Source organism: Anguilla rostrata, chromosome 3 (genome assembly GCF_018555375.3).
Source record: "Anguilla rostrata isolate EN2019 chromosome 3, ASM1855537v3, whole genome shotgun sequence".
In the NCBI taxonomy this organism is placed as follows: domain Eukaryota; kingdom Metazoa; phylum Chordata; class Actinopteri; order Anguilliformes; family Anguillidae; genus Anguilla; species Anguilla rostrata.
Genome location: NC_057935.1, coordinates 4103982 through 4120181, shown reverse-complemented (window position 1 = coordinate 4120181; position 16200 = coordinate 4103982). Strand labels below are relative to the sequence as shown.

The following is a 16200-nucleotide window of genomic DNA, read 5'->3' as shown; positions in this document are numbered from 1 at the left end:
CACAGGCCCCATTGGCCCCGCCCCTCTCCTGGACTCCGCCCACTCCATGACACAACCCGGAGGCCAGGATGTGTCATCCTGCTCTTCTGACCTGCACACTAACACACACTTAACTGCTTAGACCACTGCTGCCAAACCCTGTTCCCGGAGATTTAACCTTCCTGTGGGTTTTCACTCCAGCCCTAACAAAGCCACACCTCATTCAACAGCTAGAGATCCCATTGAGTTGCTAATTAGTGGAATCAGGTGTGGCGAATTAGGGTTGAAATGAAAACCTCCAGGATGTTAGATGTCCAGGAACAGGTTTGGGCAGCCCTGTTTGTCTTTACCAGCTAGTCCAGAGGTAGGCAACCCTGGTGCTGGAGAGCCAGAGATGGTTGTGGTTTCTGCTCCATCCAAACCTATAACTGCCTAATTGCAGTCTCTTAATGATCCATCAAACTCTTGTAGCCAAGCAACCAAGTTCCGATGGAACAAAAGCCCAGAGACATCATTGGTGCTCCAGGACCAGCGTTGCCTGCCCCTGAGCTAGTCTAACTCCCCTCAGGCTATAATCTGTCCAACCATAAGGATCATTTGCCCAACAGATTCATTCTCATTACCTCCCAGTTAAAAAAGCTTCCAGCTCTCAGCTTGTGAATTTGTGCAGTGACAGGGCTGCTTCTCCCCAGGAGCTGATATGTGCCATCGAGGTCCTGAAGAAGGAGGTGCAGAGACAGAGGGAGGAGAAGGAGGAGCTGGAGGCCAGGGTGAGGGAGCAGGTGTGCGGCGAGATGATGGAGGTGATCGCGCGCATGGAGCACGACTTCAGGTACGGGGAGGAAGAGGAGGAGGAGGTGGAGGAGGGAGTGGTTGTGTGAGGCTGATGTGTGTGTGTGTTGTTCTGTGAGGTTGATGTGCAGCTGTTTCTGTGCAGCGAGACTCTGGAGTCAGAGAGAGCGCTAATGGAGGAGCGACACGAGAACAAGATCAACAACCTGCAGAAGAGCCTGAAGAGATTCTACACCCAGGAGATACAGGTGAGAGACACGCTACACCCACCAGAGAAGCCTGCTACACCCACCAGTGACACGCTACACCCACCAGAGGAACATGCTACACCCACTAGATATGCACCACCCACCAGACAAACTACACCCACCCAATATGCACCACCCACCATACAGTGACACACTACACCCACCAGACCCATGCTAGACCCAAAGCCCTTTATCATGTGTTCCCATGAGATTCAGATTACAACTGTTTTGACTACAGGTTATGAACTCAGGCTTATAACTCATAGCTCCAAAAATGAGTGATAACTGCGAGAAAGTAGCCGCTATATGGCAATGGAAGCAAAGATTCCAATCAAAAGAATGATTCAACCTGGTGCCTTTTCAGCTCAATTTTACTGTTACAGACATTTTAAATTACCTCCTTTTCCCAATGGGTTCACCTGAAAGTCAAATAGTGCCAATACCATTCAGCCTCAGGACTGCACCTTACGAACACAGGGTTGGGTAAATTTAAAACGCAACAAACAAGAAACCGCAGATACCTATCGGGGGGGGGGGGAGGCCAGCACTATCGGGCCCTGATCTTACCACAGCAGCGGCTGATTTTTAAAAAGCAGGAGAGGCCGTTCAGCTCAGAGTTCTGAAAGCTTTCGCTCCCCTGGTATCAGCGAGGCCAGCGCTCTGCTTCAGCACACAAATACAAAACATCGATGAAATAAATCGAGTCCGCGCAGGTTCCTGTTCTGCGGGGTCATTAAAGCCACAGCATGTCGCCCAAGGTGAGCGGCGCTGGCAGCAGGCCGCATAGCTGCCCTTCACAAACCTTATTTTTATAGTTTATTGTCGGGATTTATTAGATGAACCGTCTTTTTTATTTTTATATAGGTTAACGGCTCTTTAACAAATGAAATTGACTGCCTCGCACAGCTCAGGTCCCAGTCCGGCTTTACTTTTCTATTTCAACGTTTGGTAATTCTGCGTCGCGGAAATAAATGTTAGTAGTGTGTTATGGTTTTATCGAAATATGATGGCTCCCTGACGAGAGAGGGAGGGAGAGTGACAGAGTGGGAGAGAGGGAGGGAGGGATGGAGAGAAAGCGAGGGGAAGGGAGGCTATTCCTAGCAGACAGACGGGGTGGATGAGAGAGAGAGAGGGAGGGAGGAAGACAGGGGGAGGGAGGGAGAGAGAGAAAGGGAGGGGAAGGGAGACTATTCCTAGCAGACAGAGACGGGGTGGATGAGAGAGCGAGGGAGGGAAGACGGGAGGGAGGGGAAGAGTGGGAGGGAGGAGACTCTGCGAAGGAGGGTGGTGAGAGAGGGAGGGACGACAGGGAGGAAGGGAGGGAGAGAGAGAGGAGGGGGGAGGAGGGAAGGGAGGAGGGAGGAGGATAAAAGGGGAAGGCTATTCCTAGCAGACAGCGATGAGGTGGATGAGAGAGGGAGGAAGCTGTGTGACAGCCGTCAGCTGTACGCTCACGTCGTCCTCCTCAGTCCACTGCTCCTGATGCAGAGCCGCTGTGAAAGAGCGCACAGATTGGCAGATTCTTCCACAGCTCAAAACAAGTGCACTTTTTTCCCCCATCTATTATACCAGCAGTTCATCTCTGATAGGTTTCTGGTGATTATGCTGTAGACCCTGGGTTTTAGGGTCCCTGGCAACAGGGGGTTCTTTGGCCCATGAGGATCTTTGAAGGTGCTGTAGGGGGTCCCTGGCCATCGATATGACTTGATATGCAGTGACTATTTTTTAACTTATTATGATTGGGGGGTCCCCACGATAATTATGAGCCTGGGTGGGGGGTCAATGGATCAAAACTGGTTGAAAGCCCCTGATATAGACGGACACCTCAGTCCTGCCTCCCTGTGGGTGCAATGGTTTCAGGGCAGCAAACCCCGCCTGTCAGTTACAATCAGCTGCTTGGGCTAATATGAGTGTCCAGTTATCATAGCACTTGTTCGCTCACTCGTGTGAACACACCTCAGAGGGACTCTTATTCGCTGACCCCCCCTGTTCCTCTCAGGAGCGCGATGAACAGATCGAGCGGCTGGCTGCCGAGCTGCGGAGGAGTGCAGAGGCGGGGTCGGGGGTGAGCGCCGCGCCGCCCGACCCAGAGACCCCCCGTCTCTCCCGGCGCCAGGCGTCCTCCTCCTCCTCCTCCTTCTCCTCCTCTTCCTCATCATCTTCCTCCTCCGCCTGCTTCTCGGTGGCGGAGGAGCTGAGCAGAGTGCAGGCGGAGCTGGATCAGTGTCGCTCTGAGCTGCTGGGGAAAACGCAGGGTGAGACTGTTCACACACACGAGGCCTACGCTGCATTGTGCTGTGGCCTATCGCTGTGGCGACCAACCCTGTTACTACCCCGAGATCTACCGTCCTGTCGGTTTTCACACCAACCCCAATAAAGCACACGCATCATTCAACAGCTAGAGCAGGGCTGCCCAACCCTGTTCCTGGAGATCTACCATCCTGTAGATTTTCACCCCAACCCTAATAAAGCTACACATCATTCAACAGCTAGAGCAGGGCTGCCCAACCCTGTTCCTGGAGATCTACCATCCTGTAGATTTTCACCCCAACCCTAATAAAGCTACACATCATTCAACAGCTAGAGCAGGGCTGCCCAACCCTGTTCCTGGAGATCTACCATCCTGTAGATTTTCACCCCAACCCTAATAAAGCTACACATCATTCAACAGCTAGAGCAGGGCTGCCCAACCCTGTTCCTGGAGATCTACCATCCTGTAGATTTTCACTCAATCCCTATCAAAGCTACACCTCATTCAACTGCTAAAGATCTTTGTTGAGCTGCCAATTAGTGGAGTCAGGTGTGCCAAATTAGGGTTGAAATGAAAACCAGCAGGACGGTCGATCTCCAGGAACAGGGTTGGTTTACAACTGGTCTAACGTGTTCTAGAATATCTACATAGTCATTCCTAAGTTGTCATGGAGACTGTATAATGATCTAGTCTTGCAACATTATGCTACTGTGTCTATGTCAGGTAGCCCTAGGAATAGAGATGTCAATCTCAATGGGGGTTTTCCTGGTAAAGGGTGAATTAATAGAATGAACATTGGGAGGTCTGTAACAAGCCGTGTCATTGCAGGGTTTTCATGCACCTCCCCAGCTCGTAGATTAAAGTTTTTTTAATATCACAAAGACCAGTGTATGCTTGAACAGATTAAGTTGCTCCACTCAAATGGTTCAAGTCAGTGGGTTTCTTCAGTCTGTTTGAATATTAACGTAACCCTAATAAATGAGTTTTATCATGTTTGAGTTGGGGGTATGTTTTAGAGAGATGGGTATATTGGGGAGGGCTATTGTAACTGACGGTGTAAATATGTGTGCACCCACCCCACAGAGCTGAGGCGTTACCAGGGCCTGCTGTCTCTGCCCACCCCCTCCAGCACTCTCACCTCCACCGTGGAGCGAAAGCTGGAGGAGGGACAGAGGGTCAGTACTGTGTGTGTGTGTGTGTGTGTGAATCTGAGTGTTATAGAACAGGTTGGACCAGATCTTTTAGCCCAGTGATGGATTTGTTTAATCTGGTGATTTGGTTTTTGCATAACAGTTTTCCCCTGCTATTCTTTTCTTCTCTCCCTCTCTCCTTTTACTTTCTCCTGTTTCTCTCTTTCTCTCTCTTGCTTTTTATCCCCTCATCATCTCTCCCTCTCTATCTTTCCCCTCATTCTCTTTCTTTCCACCTCTTCCTCTCTCTCTCCTCTCTTCCTCCCTCTCTCTCTCTCTCTCTCTCTCTCTCTCTCTCTCCCCCCCCTCTCTCTCTGTCTCGCAGTGCCTGCGGAAACTGCGGTTGGACCTGCAGGGCATGGGCAGGGACCTGCAGTCCGCAGAGAGGACGTGTTGCCATAGCACCAGCGGGGAGAGACTGCGCCTCACGCTGGCCAACGCTGATAATACACTCGCCAAGCAGGTACAATGTTTGGTGACAGGTGCAGTGGGAGAATGGAGGACATCATGATCGCCTGCCACTGCATATTTCATGCATGACTGTTACCTCTCACCAATACGTTATTTTTTTATTCTTCCTCTCTCTCTCTTTGTCTTAATATTTCTCCTGTTCTTTCCTTCCATCCCTGTCTAACCCAAACCCCCAACCACCCCCCCCCAGCCTGTGCTACAGTTTCTGAGAACGACAGCCCAAGCAAATTAACCAATGGAACGAAAAAAACTACATCTCCCACCTTCTGCCTTTTGAATGAAACTGCACTGAATGTCTTTTTTAGACTCCTCCCCCTTGCCCCCCCCAGCTAGCGCTAGCTGGTGCTAAAAGCTCTGCAGCTTGCCGATGCGTTTCATGTTGAGGTCAGAGGGCGGAGACACAGGTCTGGTCTTCCTTCCCGTCCTCTTTTTCTCTGTTTCTCTCATCTTTTAATGCCCTCTCCTCCTCTCTCCCTCCCTCCCTCCCCTTGGCCCCGCCCACACTCTCTTCCACCTTCCTGCCCCCTCTGCCACACCCTCAGGACCACGCCCTGGGGGAACTGCAAAACAGCCTCCTGTTGGTCAAAATGGACCTGAGGAAGAAGACCGACAGGCTGGCCCAGCTAAAGGCCACGCCCCCTCCCCAGGCCCCGCCCACCCCCGGCTCCTGCACGAAGAGGGGCCTTGGGGCGGGAGGGGGCGCCGAAAACCACGCCCCCGAGAAACGCCCCTTCCTCCGCACCCCCCTTATGTCGGGACGCACCCCGTCCCGGAATGCCCCCGCCACCCCGGCCACGCCCAATTCCAACGTCCCGCGCTCACGCCACAGATCACCCCCGCCCGTCCCGGCCTTGTCCCACAAAAGCAAGGGGTGTGTTTTTTAATGCCATTGCTACCTCAGTGCCCCGCCCCCCCCCCCGCCCCCCGCCCACTCATCCAAATAGATGAACAGCGATTGGAGGAACCCCACATAATGGGAGGAGCTACCACCAAAGTCCCCATTTTCAAAACCAACTGTAAAAATTTACAGAGAGAAAAGCCTTCTGATTTGTTGAGAACAAGTCTGTGACAGGCAGCTCATTCTAGCTCCACCCATTTTCTGTTTTGGGGGAACCTCAGACACCCCCCGCCCCATCGCTAGCTTTTGGTCAGTATGGAGGCATTAAATCTGCCCCCCCACAGTCCTAATGGAGCTTCTCACTGAGTCTGTGAGAAGAACGAAAGGACACGAGGGAACTTAAGGATTTGTTTTTATAATTAGTGCGAATACCCTGTACAATCAAAATCATATTTTTTTATAATTATAGCTTTACACGAAGAACCAAAGAAAACCAGCACTATATTAAACCTATTTATTTGCCTGAGAACGTAAGTTTAGTTTGAAGTATTTTTCTGTACCTGAAAGGAACAAAGTTCTTATCCTGCATCGACTGGAGGACTGTCTATTGGTCTTCTGGAGAACGTGTATTGGGTAACTAGCTTTCCATTTTACGTTTTGACCAATCAGCAGTGCGACCGTTTATTGGGCTGCCAGTCAGAAGTCATTATGCTGAGTATTTATAAACATCGTGTCAGTGAGTTTCCATTATTTTCCTCTTCATAAATTTGAAACAAGTATACATTGTTTTTTGTGTGAATTAAATGAGCATTCTTAAATGTAAGATAGAAAAAAGGTCTTTCTTTAAAGTGTTCTGAGCTTCCTCATTTGATTAAAGCTCTTGGCATAATCCCATCCGAGCCCTGTGGGGGGAGACTGCTATCTAGTTTGACGCCGGGCTGTACTGTTAATCACCTGTGGCCTGGAGTATTCTTCACAGTGCCAATAGTCACCCTGAAAACACACTTAATTTATGCGCCATCGGTTCCCAATAATCACTTCAATCATTTGATTGGTTGAGGGAGGAATTCTTGACGCGTGGCCAGGATTTTACAGGCGGGATTCTTGACAGATGGGGGCCCCCCCACCCCCCTAATCTCCCATTGGCTTCCTCCCCCCTTTTACACTGACCTGTCGGGTCCAGAGAATCCGCCCATCTGGAGTTGTTTGGCTTTGCTTGCTTACCTGCCTAATCTTCTGGGACCTAAGGGAATGCCGGTGTCTGGGCTCGACTCCGATTTTTGTGTGGGGGCGGGTGGAAGGCAAACCTGGCCAAGGTGCCGCAGTCGATCACGTACTCGCATAAATATTTAACGCCCGAGTTCAGATGTTACTCCGCTTGCCTTTTGTTATTCGTGAGCTACATATTAATATTAATAATGTAATGGATATATATTTTTCCAGTCAGTCTCCGGTTCACCGTTGAGTCTTTTTACATTTACATTTTTTAATTACAATTATAAAAAGACAGGGAGGTCCATTGACACTAAAACTGTGCCTTAATGGAATGAGCCACCCAGTAGCCCAACACCAAGTCCCTCCTCTGGACATTTGGAGTTGCAGTACTGAGGTTTGACGCGTGGCACGCGTCTGTGTTTAAATCTGGGATTTATTCCATCCATATAAATTGCATTTATAGCTGTATTTTAATATACATGTAGTGAAAAATCCAAAGTTCTCCGTATTCAAAAGTTTCTTTTGCGCGCTGCTTTTGAACATCACGGGCTGAGCCCACAGTGGGGACAATTGATTGTCACAGATGTAAAATGCTTCTTCTGCACATTTATCTGCTGGAAACTGCTTACTTTTTTATAGTCACTTTTTTAAAAATCCAAAGCCTTCAAAGCGTGTCTTAAACAGTCACTGATCTGGCAAGGCGTTGAGATGAATGTAAATGCATTATTGCAAGTCAGCAACCGTGAAAACCACACCCCTAGGTGCTAAGCAAATGCCCCTGCAAAGAATCTAATGCCCCTTCACAAAGAGATGCCAGCAGAGAGTGAGCAATCCCATAGTGCATTGCTCCATTGTTTTCATACCAAACACTGTAGCTTTTTAAAAAGCCAATTCTAAACAAGGAAGCAATTTAGAAACAAACCAAATGAGAGATGTTGTTATTTTCCTATTTTCTGCTTTTTGGTTAATGTTCCCCCCCCCCCCCGGTGGAGGTTCCCTTAAAGGCTTTTGGCTTTCTCATTATCAAACCGAGTCTGTAGTCCTCACAGATCTCTTCTGTGTGCTCTTGAGACCTGGCAGAAAAAACAAAAAAGTTTTTAGTAATTTCATTGTATTTCGGGCAAAATTACAAGTGTCTTAGATGAAGGAAAAAAAACAAAAACCATGTAACAAAAACCATGTTGCGATGAAAATATTCTCATAATTATTATCGGTTTTATGTTATTTGGATGTCCCTCGTAGTGTATGTCTCATCATATCAGAATATGCAGTTCTTCAGATTAATAGTAGAGACTTGTGTCCCCTACAGAGGACAAAAAAAAAGAATTGCTGGGTCTTGGACAAGCAGGCGTATGATGGAATGGCATATGGTCTGGTTGCCAGGCGATTGTAGAATGGTGAAGGCACGGCAGATCAGTAAGCTTGACCTGGTCAGGCCATGTCCGTAACCTTGGAGACCACCACGTCTGTCACGGATTGGCTAGTGAAATGGCGCCCCCTGCTGAGCGCTGTGACACTACGGCTGCCAGGTCCAACACTGGCTCCTTTTGCTTTCTTTGGCTCCTAAATTCTCTAATTTACGTGTTCCAGGAGGACACAGACCGTGATTGGCAGGGAACAGAGTGGGAGGGAGGGTCTCTTGGCATGAGTGGCAGTTTTCAGGAAGATCCCTAGGGAAACTGTTCTCGTGATTTTTCCATCTGCAAAAATTGACAGCATTCCGCACACTATCAGTTGGAACGTCTGGGGATCAAGGAAAATTATCTGTAGTGCTTCTGGAAAGGGAAGGAACAGTTTTTTTATGCATTTTTAGGCGGGACAAATCTCATAATCCGATTGGTTCTAGCTAGTTTTCTCCAGGTCTGAGTGGATTGATGAGTGTACCAACACACCGCCAGAAGATTTTATGCTTTGAATCCCGACCCATAGGCTACTTGCATCACCCCCCTACCCAAGATCACGGTTCTTCAGAAGTAGTAGATCATTTGCCTCTTAACAAAGCACTTCCCCAGAAGTTTGGTGGGCTTATCTTATAATTATGTCGTTTAAGCAACTCAAGATAAGGAAAACAGCCGCAAGCGTTTACAAACCCATTCGGTGCTGTGGTGATCATGAAGTTGCAGAAGTCAACGCTGTTGCTGTGGATTGGTGTACGGAGTGATGACTCACTCATCGCGTCTGGCTGCAGCCCTGCCACGCCCTCCAAACGGGAGCAAATTATTCACGGACGTTGTCGCAAAACTTAGCGAACTGTTTGTAGAATAGATGTAACGGTTTCCGAGGCTTAACCAAAGAGAATCGTCTTGAAGGAACCCCTCGTTTGGCTCATAGTACCGCGAGGCTGTGAATCTGACAAGCTGGGAAACAGAACCGCACTGCTGCGTGATTCTGAGGGGTCAGAAATCTAGGCGCTTTTTTTTTTTTTTTGCGCTTAAAAGACGCGCGAGGCGAGCTCGCTACAACGGTCACTGACGCAGGTTTTGCAGATCCCCTGAAACGGTGTCGGGGGAAAAGGGGAACTACAAACAAACAAAAAAAGAAAACGTCTAAATGAGAACACAGAGTGTTCCCGTAATCATACGTTGGATGCATGTCTAATTTTGAAACAACCCTAAAAAAATTTAAAAAATTTAAGTGCACTGGCACCGTTAGATAATGTGATTTAGTTGTCCCTGTCTTGCGGCCAAGTTTAACTTTAGTTTGCCAAAGGTTTTGTTCATTTGTGCTACAGGTGCCAAAAATCTGAGAGAGAGAGAGAGAGAGAGCCACATGCAGGACTCGACCGTTTCCAATTTGCTGAGAATTATGCCCAAATGCTGAACGTGTTGTTGGGCAAGCCTGCCTATATAAGCACCAAAGGAGGAGCTTTCATGTGTTATCAGTAGCTCACAGATTTCAACCAATCATAGTATTTTTTTTTTTTTACCTATGTGGAGCCAAGTCCTCATATAGCCAAACCTTGTTGATGTACATTTGCCAGTGAATGATGTCACAATGGTAGCTCCGCCCCCCCCCCTTTTTTTTTCTTTTTTTTTTTTTTTGAGGGGGCTCTCCAATCTCTGCAAAATGCAAAGCACAGTTGATGACCATCTTAGATAAACACGTAATGGTAGCGTGACTCAGACTTGGATAAGCGCATAATGGCAACGTGACCCGAACGCCTTCTGGTAACGGCTGACGCACGTGTTGAAATCCGATTGGGCTGTTACCTGTTCAGCCGTGGACCTGCATGTGGTTATGAGAGACGGCATGCACCCTGGGGCTCCAGGGCTAAAGTGAATGTGCACGTAAATTTGAGGCCCCCCCTCCCCCCGTTCACTCGCCCGACTCTGCATGAAGGACTGTGTAAGGACATGAACTCTTACACAGATTCAAATAGATCTATGCATATTAATCGTGATATTTACACAGAATTTTTTTTTTTTTTTTTTTTGGTCATCGTTCATCAAGAAGTATTTTGCCATGGCAGTGTTCACTACTACAGTTGGCTACTACAGGAGTGTGTTTGTGTGTGTGAGAGAGAGAGAGAGAGAAAGGTGAGAACAGGAAGAAAGATACACCGATGCTGCCTTTTTAAAAACTTATTACTGCGTTTGTTCTCTATCCTGTGTCATATATTATTCTTTTCTTTGTGCAATATGCATGTGAAATATTTATACGTGTACGTCTTGTTTTCTAATAAAAACCAAGTTGACTTGTATTTTTCAGATTGTATGTTTCCCCTTCATTTAAGAGCTGGAATCATTTCCTTGTTCAGGGATTTAAATGTTTAGTTATTCATATTGAAAAGTAGCAACAATAACTGAACAAAGGTCAGTGGAAATATTGTGCGCATATTTTTCGCTGAGGGCGCTCTGTGCATTTGTTACATTTATACAGACTTGGAAGAGGAATGTGCAGTTGCATGGCAATGGAAAGAAATTTAATCTCTCATAAAATAGGAATATGTCCAAAGGCTTTCTTTTTGGCCAAGGTGAAAATATTCCACATTTTGTGGGTATTGCTGTGCACAGTAATTGACCATGTTAAGAGGGGTGAGCTGGCTGTAAAATAAGTACTCAGTGCTCTGGACTGTTAAGAACGTTAGGAGATCTCTACTTAAATTGGCCCGAAATGATAAAGTCTACTAATAAGGCTAGAATCCTCCTTGATGAAAGCCATCACCCCCTGTATGAGTTTTATGGTGAGCATATCAGTGTTTTTCTAAAAATGTTGTATACACATCCAGCTTGTTTGTTTATAATAATAATGCATATTTTGACTGATTGCCACAACAGTTTACTAACAGAATTCAGAATAAGTTAGCGGTCACCTTGGTTTTTTAGCATCACAGCTATGCTTTTTGCTGCGTCCGTTCAACGAGAGCACGATATTAACGGGAGTGATATTTGCACCTTGCCTCCGAGGCGTTGCGGTGAACAGGCAAAACAAGCCAGCCGTCTTCTTGGCACGCGCCTTCTGGAAATGAATGGACCTGGTTGGCCTGACTGCCGCTCTCGGTTCGCGCGCCGGGCCAAGCACATTGTCCTCGGCGGACCTTAATTGGCCCCTGTGCCGTGTTTTTTAACCCCCGTCTGGAAAACAAAGAGTGGATGATGCCGAACAGACGTGCCCGATCTCGTTCTCGGCAACAGATGGCAGTATTTGCCCGTCCTTGCGCAAACGCGTGCACGTTGAACCGCGTTCGTAATCTTGGAGTTCTGTGGTTGACAATAAGTAAAGAAGCCTCCCTGTGGCATCTGATTAATAATTTGTAATACGATACAGAACAGTTACACATTTTCACTATGTCCTAAATTAAAAGACACGCAGCTGTTTGTTTGAACTATTCTCTGATATTTACTTATACAACCCCGTCGAGTCTTACATTTCAAACTAAAATATGAAAATATATTTAATTCTAAATGCAAATAGAAAATGCAAGTGTGGCCTGGCTAACTGCACCAAAAGCAACCCTGGATAAAGACCGTATTATGCGCAATGCTACTATGAGTTCTAACGCTGATGACAATTTGCAAGTACTTGTTAATAAAAGTCCACCCTGGTGTCGTGAGCCCTCCCCGCACCTCCCGTGTGACGCTCCGCGTGAACTTTTGAGTCTCTCCGCGGAACAATGGCGGCAGACTGACTGCAGCTGGATCCAAGGCCAAGCGGGGACAGCGATGACGGACGAGCGGAGGAGAGATGGGGAACACGCGGCCGTCTAGAACAAAAACAAGCGCGCTCGCGCGCTTCTTACCGGCGGACACACACGCGGAGTTCTTGCGCCACGGATGCGGCGCCAGTTGGGTTAGGTAAGCTAATGGTTGCAGGTTTGATTCCCGGGTAGGAAGGACAATGCTGTTGTACACTTGAGCAAGGTACCTAACCTCCATTATATGTCCAGCTGTATAAACTGATACTATGTAAATTAAATAAAAAGGTTGTGTTACTCTCGATAAGAGCTCTGTTAAATTCCTGTAGTGTACTGTGATTCTCTTCCCTGCATTTTGTACGAATAATCATCAAATTGTGATTTCACCACAAAACTGTTAGACCTGATGAACATTAATCGCCACCACAATTCGGATGGTAAATGTAAATATTTTCCGAGCTTTAGGTATTTTACAATTGGCAGACTGGTATAGGAATATCGGTCACCAGTCTTAACTCAAAGCCTATCTTTCTGGTACATTACTGTGTTGTTTTATGCTGAATACATTACATTACAGGCATTTGGCAGACGCTCTTATCCAGAGCGACGTACAACAAAGTGAATATATCGATAATGAGGACTTGACTTTGAATTAAAAGTTAAGAGCGGTGCCTGTAGATGCTGCACGAGGCGGAGTGTTTTATTCGTCCTTCAGATCGCGAGGTTCAGCGCGAGCGAGAGACGGGGAGGAAGCTGAGCGAGCGCGCGGCAGAAAGGTATGTTATTTTTATTAGGTGTCAGCCTCGTACATGAATTTCCCGTCAGTCCTGTGGTCCCACCTGTGTATGGCCTCATTTCCCCCTCCCCCCGTTCCACCCTTAGTGATATCAAGCTTCTAGTCCCTCTGCCTTTTAAACACACACACACGCACAGAAAGCATCCAGTCATTGCGTCCTGGTTGTCGGTGAGTGTATCTGTACGTGAAACGTATTGAAACGGTGCAGAGGCGCGTCTGTGTGGCGTGCTATGTGAACTTTTAAACCTCGAAAGGCCGCGCTGTCGTATTAATGACAACAGGTAATTTACCAGCGGTTAATTACACACAGCCAGGGCTGGCTCTGTCCTTCCAATGACCTCTAAACCGAGTGCACCTGGATGACGGACACTGGGCTGCATTTCCCTCCACCTCTCTTTCTCTCTCTCACTCTGTCTCTGTCTCTCTCTCCATTTCTCTCCCCCCTCCCTCCCTCACAGCCCCCAATCTCTCCCCCCCTCCCTCCGTCCCTCTCTCTCTCACCCTTTGCTCAAATTCAAAAGCAGCTTTATTGGAATGACAAGGTTATTAAGTATTGCAGGAGAGTTTACAATGAGTGCAACTGAATGGTTCAGTGAACAGAATGAATGAAGCACAGTGAGACATTACAGGTTATAAACAGTGGGCAGCCCCCCCCCCCCTTCATCTCCTCTCCCCCTCTGTCTCTGCCTCTCCCATCTCTCTTCTTCACTCTCTCTCTCTCTCTCCTCCTGTCTCTCTCCACCTCTACATTTGTTCCCTCACTTCCTCACCTATCTCTTCTCTCGCCCTCTCATCTCCCCTTTTGCGTGCACTCCTTTCTACTTCTCTCTCATCACCCCTTTTTCTTTTCTCTCCATCCGTCTTCCTCTTTTCCTTATTCCTGCTTATTCACTCTTTCCCCCCATTTTTGATTGTTCCCTGTGCCCCTCCCTTGCTCCCCCTCTCTCTATTTCCTTCTCTTTTCATCTCTCCCCCCCCCCCTCTGTCTCTCTCATGTTTTGGGGAAATTGCTCCTCAGCTGTTCTTGGTTACTGGGGCACTCTGGTTATTTTCTGCTCTGTCACCATGTCCCCCCCCGCGCGCGCACACACACACACACGCACACACACACAAACACACACAACCACACGCACACACGTGCAGTCACACACACAAACACACACACACACACACACACATGCACACGCACACACACAAACACACACACACACACACGAACATGCACACCACACACACAACACACACAGCACAACACATAACAGCACACAGTCACACACACACACACACAAACACACACACACACACCACAAGCAGTCACACACACCACACACACACACACACACACACCAACACACACACGCACACACCACACACGCACACAGCACACACACACACACACCACACACACAACACGCACACACACACACACAGACACCACACACAGTCACACACACACACACACACACACCACACCATCACACAAACACGCACACACACGCAGTCACACACACACCCACACACACGCAGACACGCACACACGCAGTCACACACACACACACAAACACACACACACACGCACACACACATAGACACGCACACACGCAGTCACACACACACACACACACACACACACACACACACACCCGCACACACGCAGTCACACAAACACGCACACACACGCAGTCACACACACACACACACACGCACATGCTCAGTCCCTGCAGGTAGCGCTGAGAGAGAGATGCTGAGGTAGACTCATTTATGACTGCTGTGCAATTAATAAGGACAACATGCCATTAATGCCCCCCCCCGCCCCCCCACCTGCCTACACCATCCATTAACTGCAGGGCTCTAAGCTGGCTACACGGAGATAGGCTTCCCTATCCCCCCCCCCCACGCCCCCCACCATGCTCTCCCCATCTCATCCCTCTCTCCACTCTCCAGTCTCTCTCTCCACTCATCTCTCTCCCATCTCATTCCCTTCTCTCCCATCTCAGTTCTCTCCTCTCCCAACTCACTCTCCCCATCTCACTCCCTCTCTGCCTCCCTCTCTCTCTGTTTCCACCTCACTCCCTCTTTCTTTCTGTCCCCATCTCATTACCTTTCTTTCTCTTCCACTATCTCCTCCTCTCTTTTCCTCTCTCTCTCTCTCTCTCTCTCTCTCTCTCTCTCTCAATCTCACTCCCTGTCTCTCACCCCATCTCATACCCCCCTCTCCCTCTCTCCCTCTCTCCCTGTAGACGTGCGCTGCAGAAACGCGTACAGCTTGCGTGGTTGTCGTTGCCAAACCTCGGTTGACGTCAGCCTCTGAATCCAGGGCAGCCGGCACCGTGGCCTCGTTCAGCTCGTTAGGGGAGCACTCTGGCCTCGTTAAGCTCGTTAGGGCAGTTCCCACCTGAGCCCCCCCCCCCCCCGTATCAGAGTGACACGCAGACACTGCTCCGCACGGCCACCTGGGAAAAGAACACGCACATACGCACACACGCGCACGTTACTGACACACGCGCATATGTTACAGTCAACACACACACATATGGTCAACGATCCTCACACGGACGTACATATTGTACAGCACAAACGTGTTATCACAAACACGCACAAACACATGTTAAGGTCACGTGTGTGTACCCACGGCCAGTCAAACACACAGTCCATACAGAGTTACATACACAAACGTGCTATCATACGTACACACACACATTTTTGAGTCTCATCTACATACGTCACCCGCAGTCATACAAACGGGCAAGATCCACATAAATATGTTAATCATAAATATGTATATCATTTATGTTTATTCATGAGCTCATTCATTTGCGCAACAGCAAATTCTCATAACCACAGCCTACATCTTATACGCCCTGACTCATATCAATTTATGAAAAAAAAGTACACATTTTATGCATATACACCTTTATACAAAAAAAAAAACCCCCACAATAATCAAACAAAATTTGTACTGGAATATTGATTCATAACTGGCATAATTTTGACATTCGTCCTTTTGTGACAGCGCCATTTTTAAACGGCTTTTAGTCCAACATGGCTTCATGTCACCTCCTCCCCTCTCAGGGGAATTGTGTGATGTAATGTCTACCCGTGTCACACCGCCCCCCCCCCGTCCCCATCCCCCCCGCCCCCCCGTGTCTGCACATCCCCCTCATCCCCAAGGGACATTAACCAATTTCCCGAAGTGCTCTTTCTAGCCCCCTCTTCCCCTAACGCACCCTCCTTTCCCTCCCCCCACACCCCCTCTCCCCCCCCTCGTACCCCCTCCCCCCCTCAC

At 48.2% G+C, this 16200-nt stretch overlaps 1 protein-coding gene across 4 annotated transcripts in view; it reads left to right on the top strand.

The window, feature by feature from the left end:
* The window catches only part of LOC135249881 (kinesin-like protein KIF20A), a 15635-nt gene extending 9776 nt beyond the window's left edge, over positions 1–5859 (top strand). For 3 of the 4 annotated variants that reach the window (XM_064325549.1, XM_064325548.1, XM_064325550.1), the window contains 6 exons: positions 672–811; positions 917–1019; positions 3019–3274; positions 4354–4445; positions 4786–4923; positions 5474–5859. In XM_064325549.1, the coding sequence (XP_064181619.1) occupies positions 672–811; positions 917–1019; positions 3019–3274; positions 4354–4445; positions 4786–4923; positions 5474–5815 (1071 nt within the window). In that variant the 3' untranslated portion in view covers positions 5816–5859. Of the gene's footprint in view, positions 1–671; positions 812–916; positions 1020–3018; positions 3275–4353; positions 4446–4785; positions 4924–5121 lie in introns of all 4 variants that reach the window. The other variant, XM_064325552.1, reaches the window with a different exon arrangement.
* The last annotated feature ends 10341 nt before the right edge of the window (positions 5860–16200 follow it).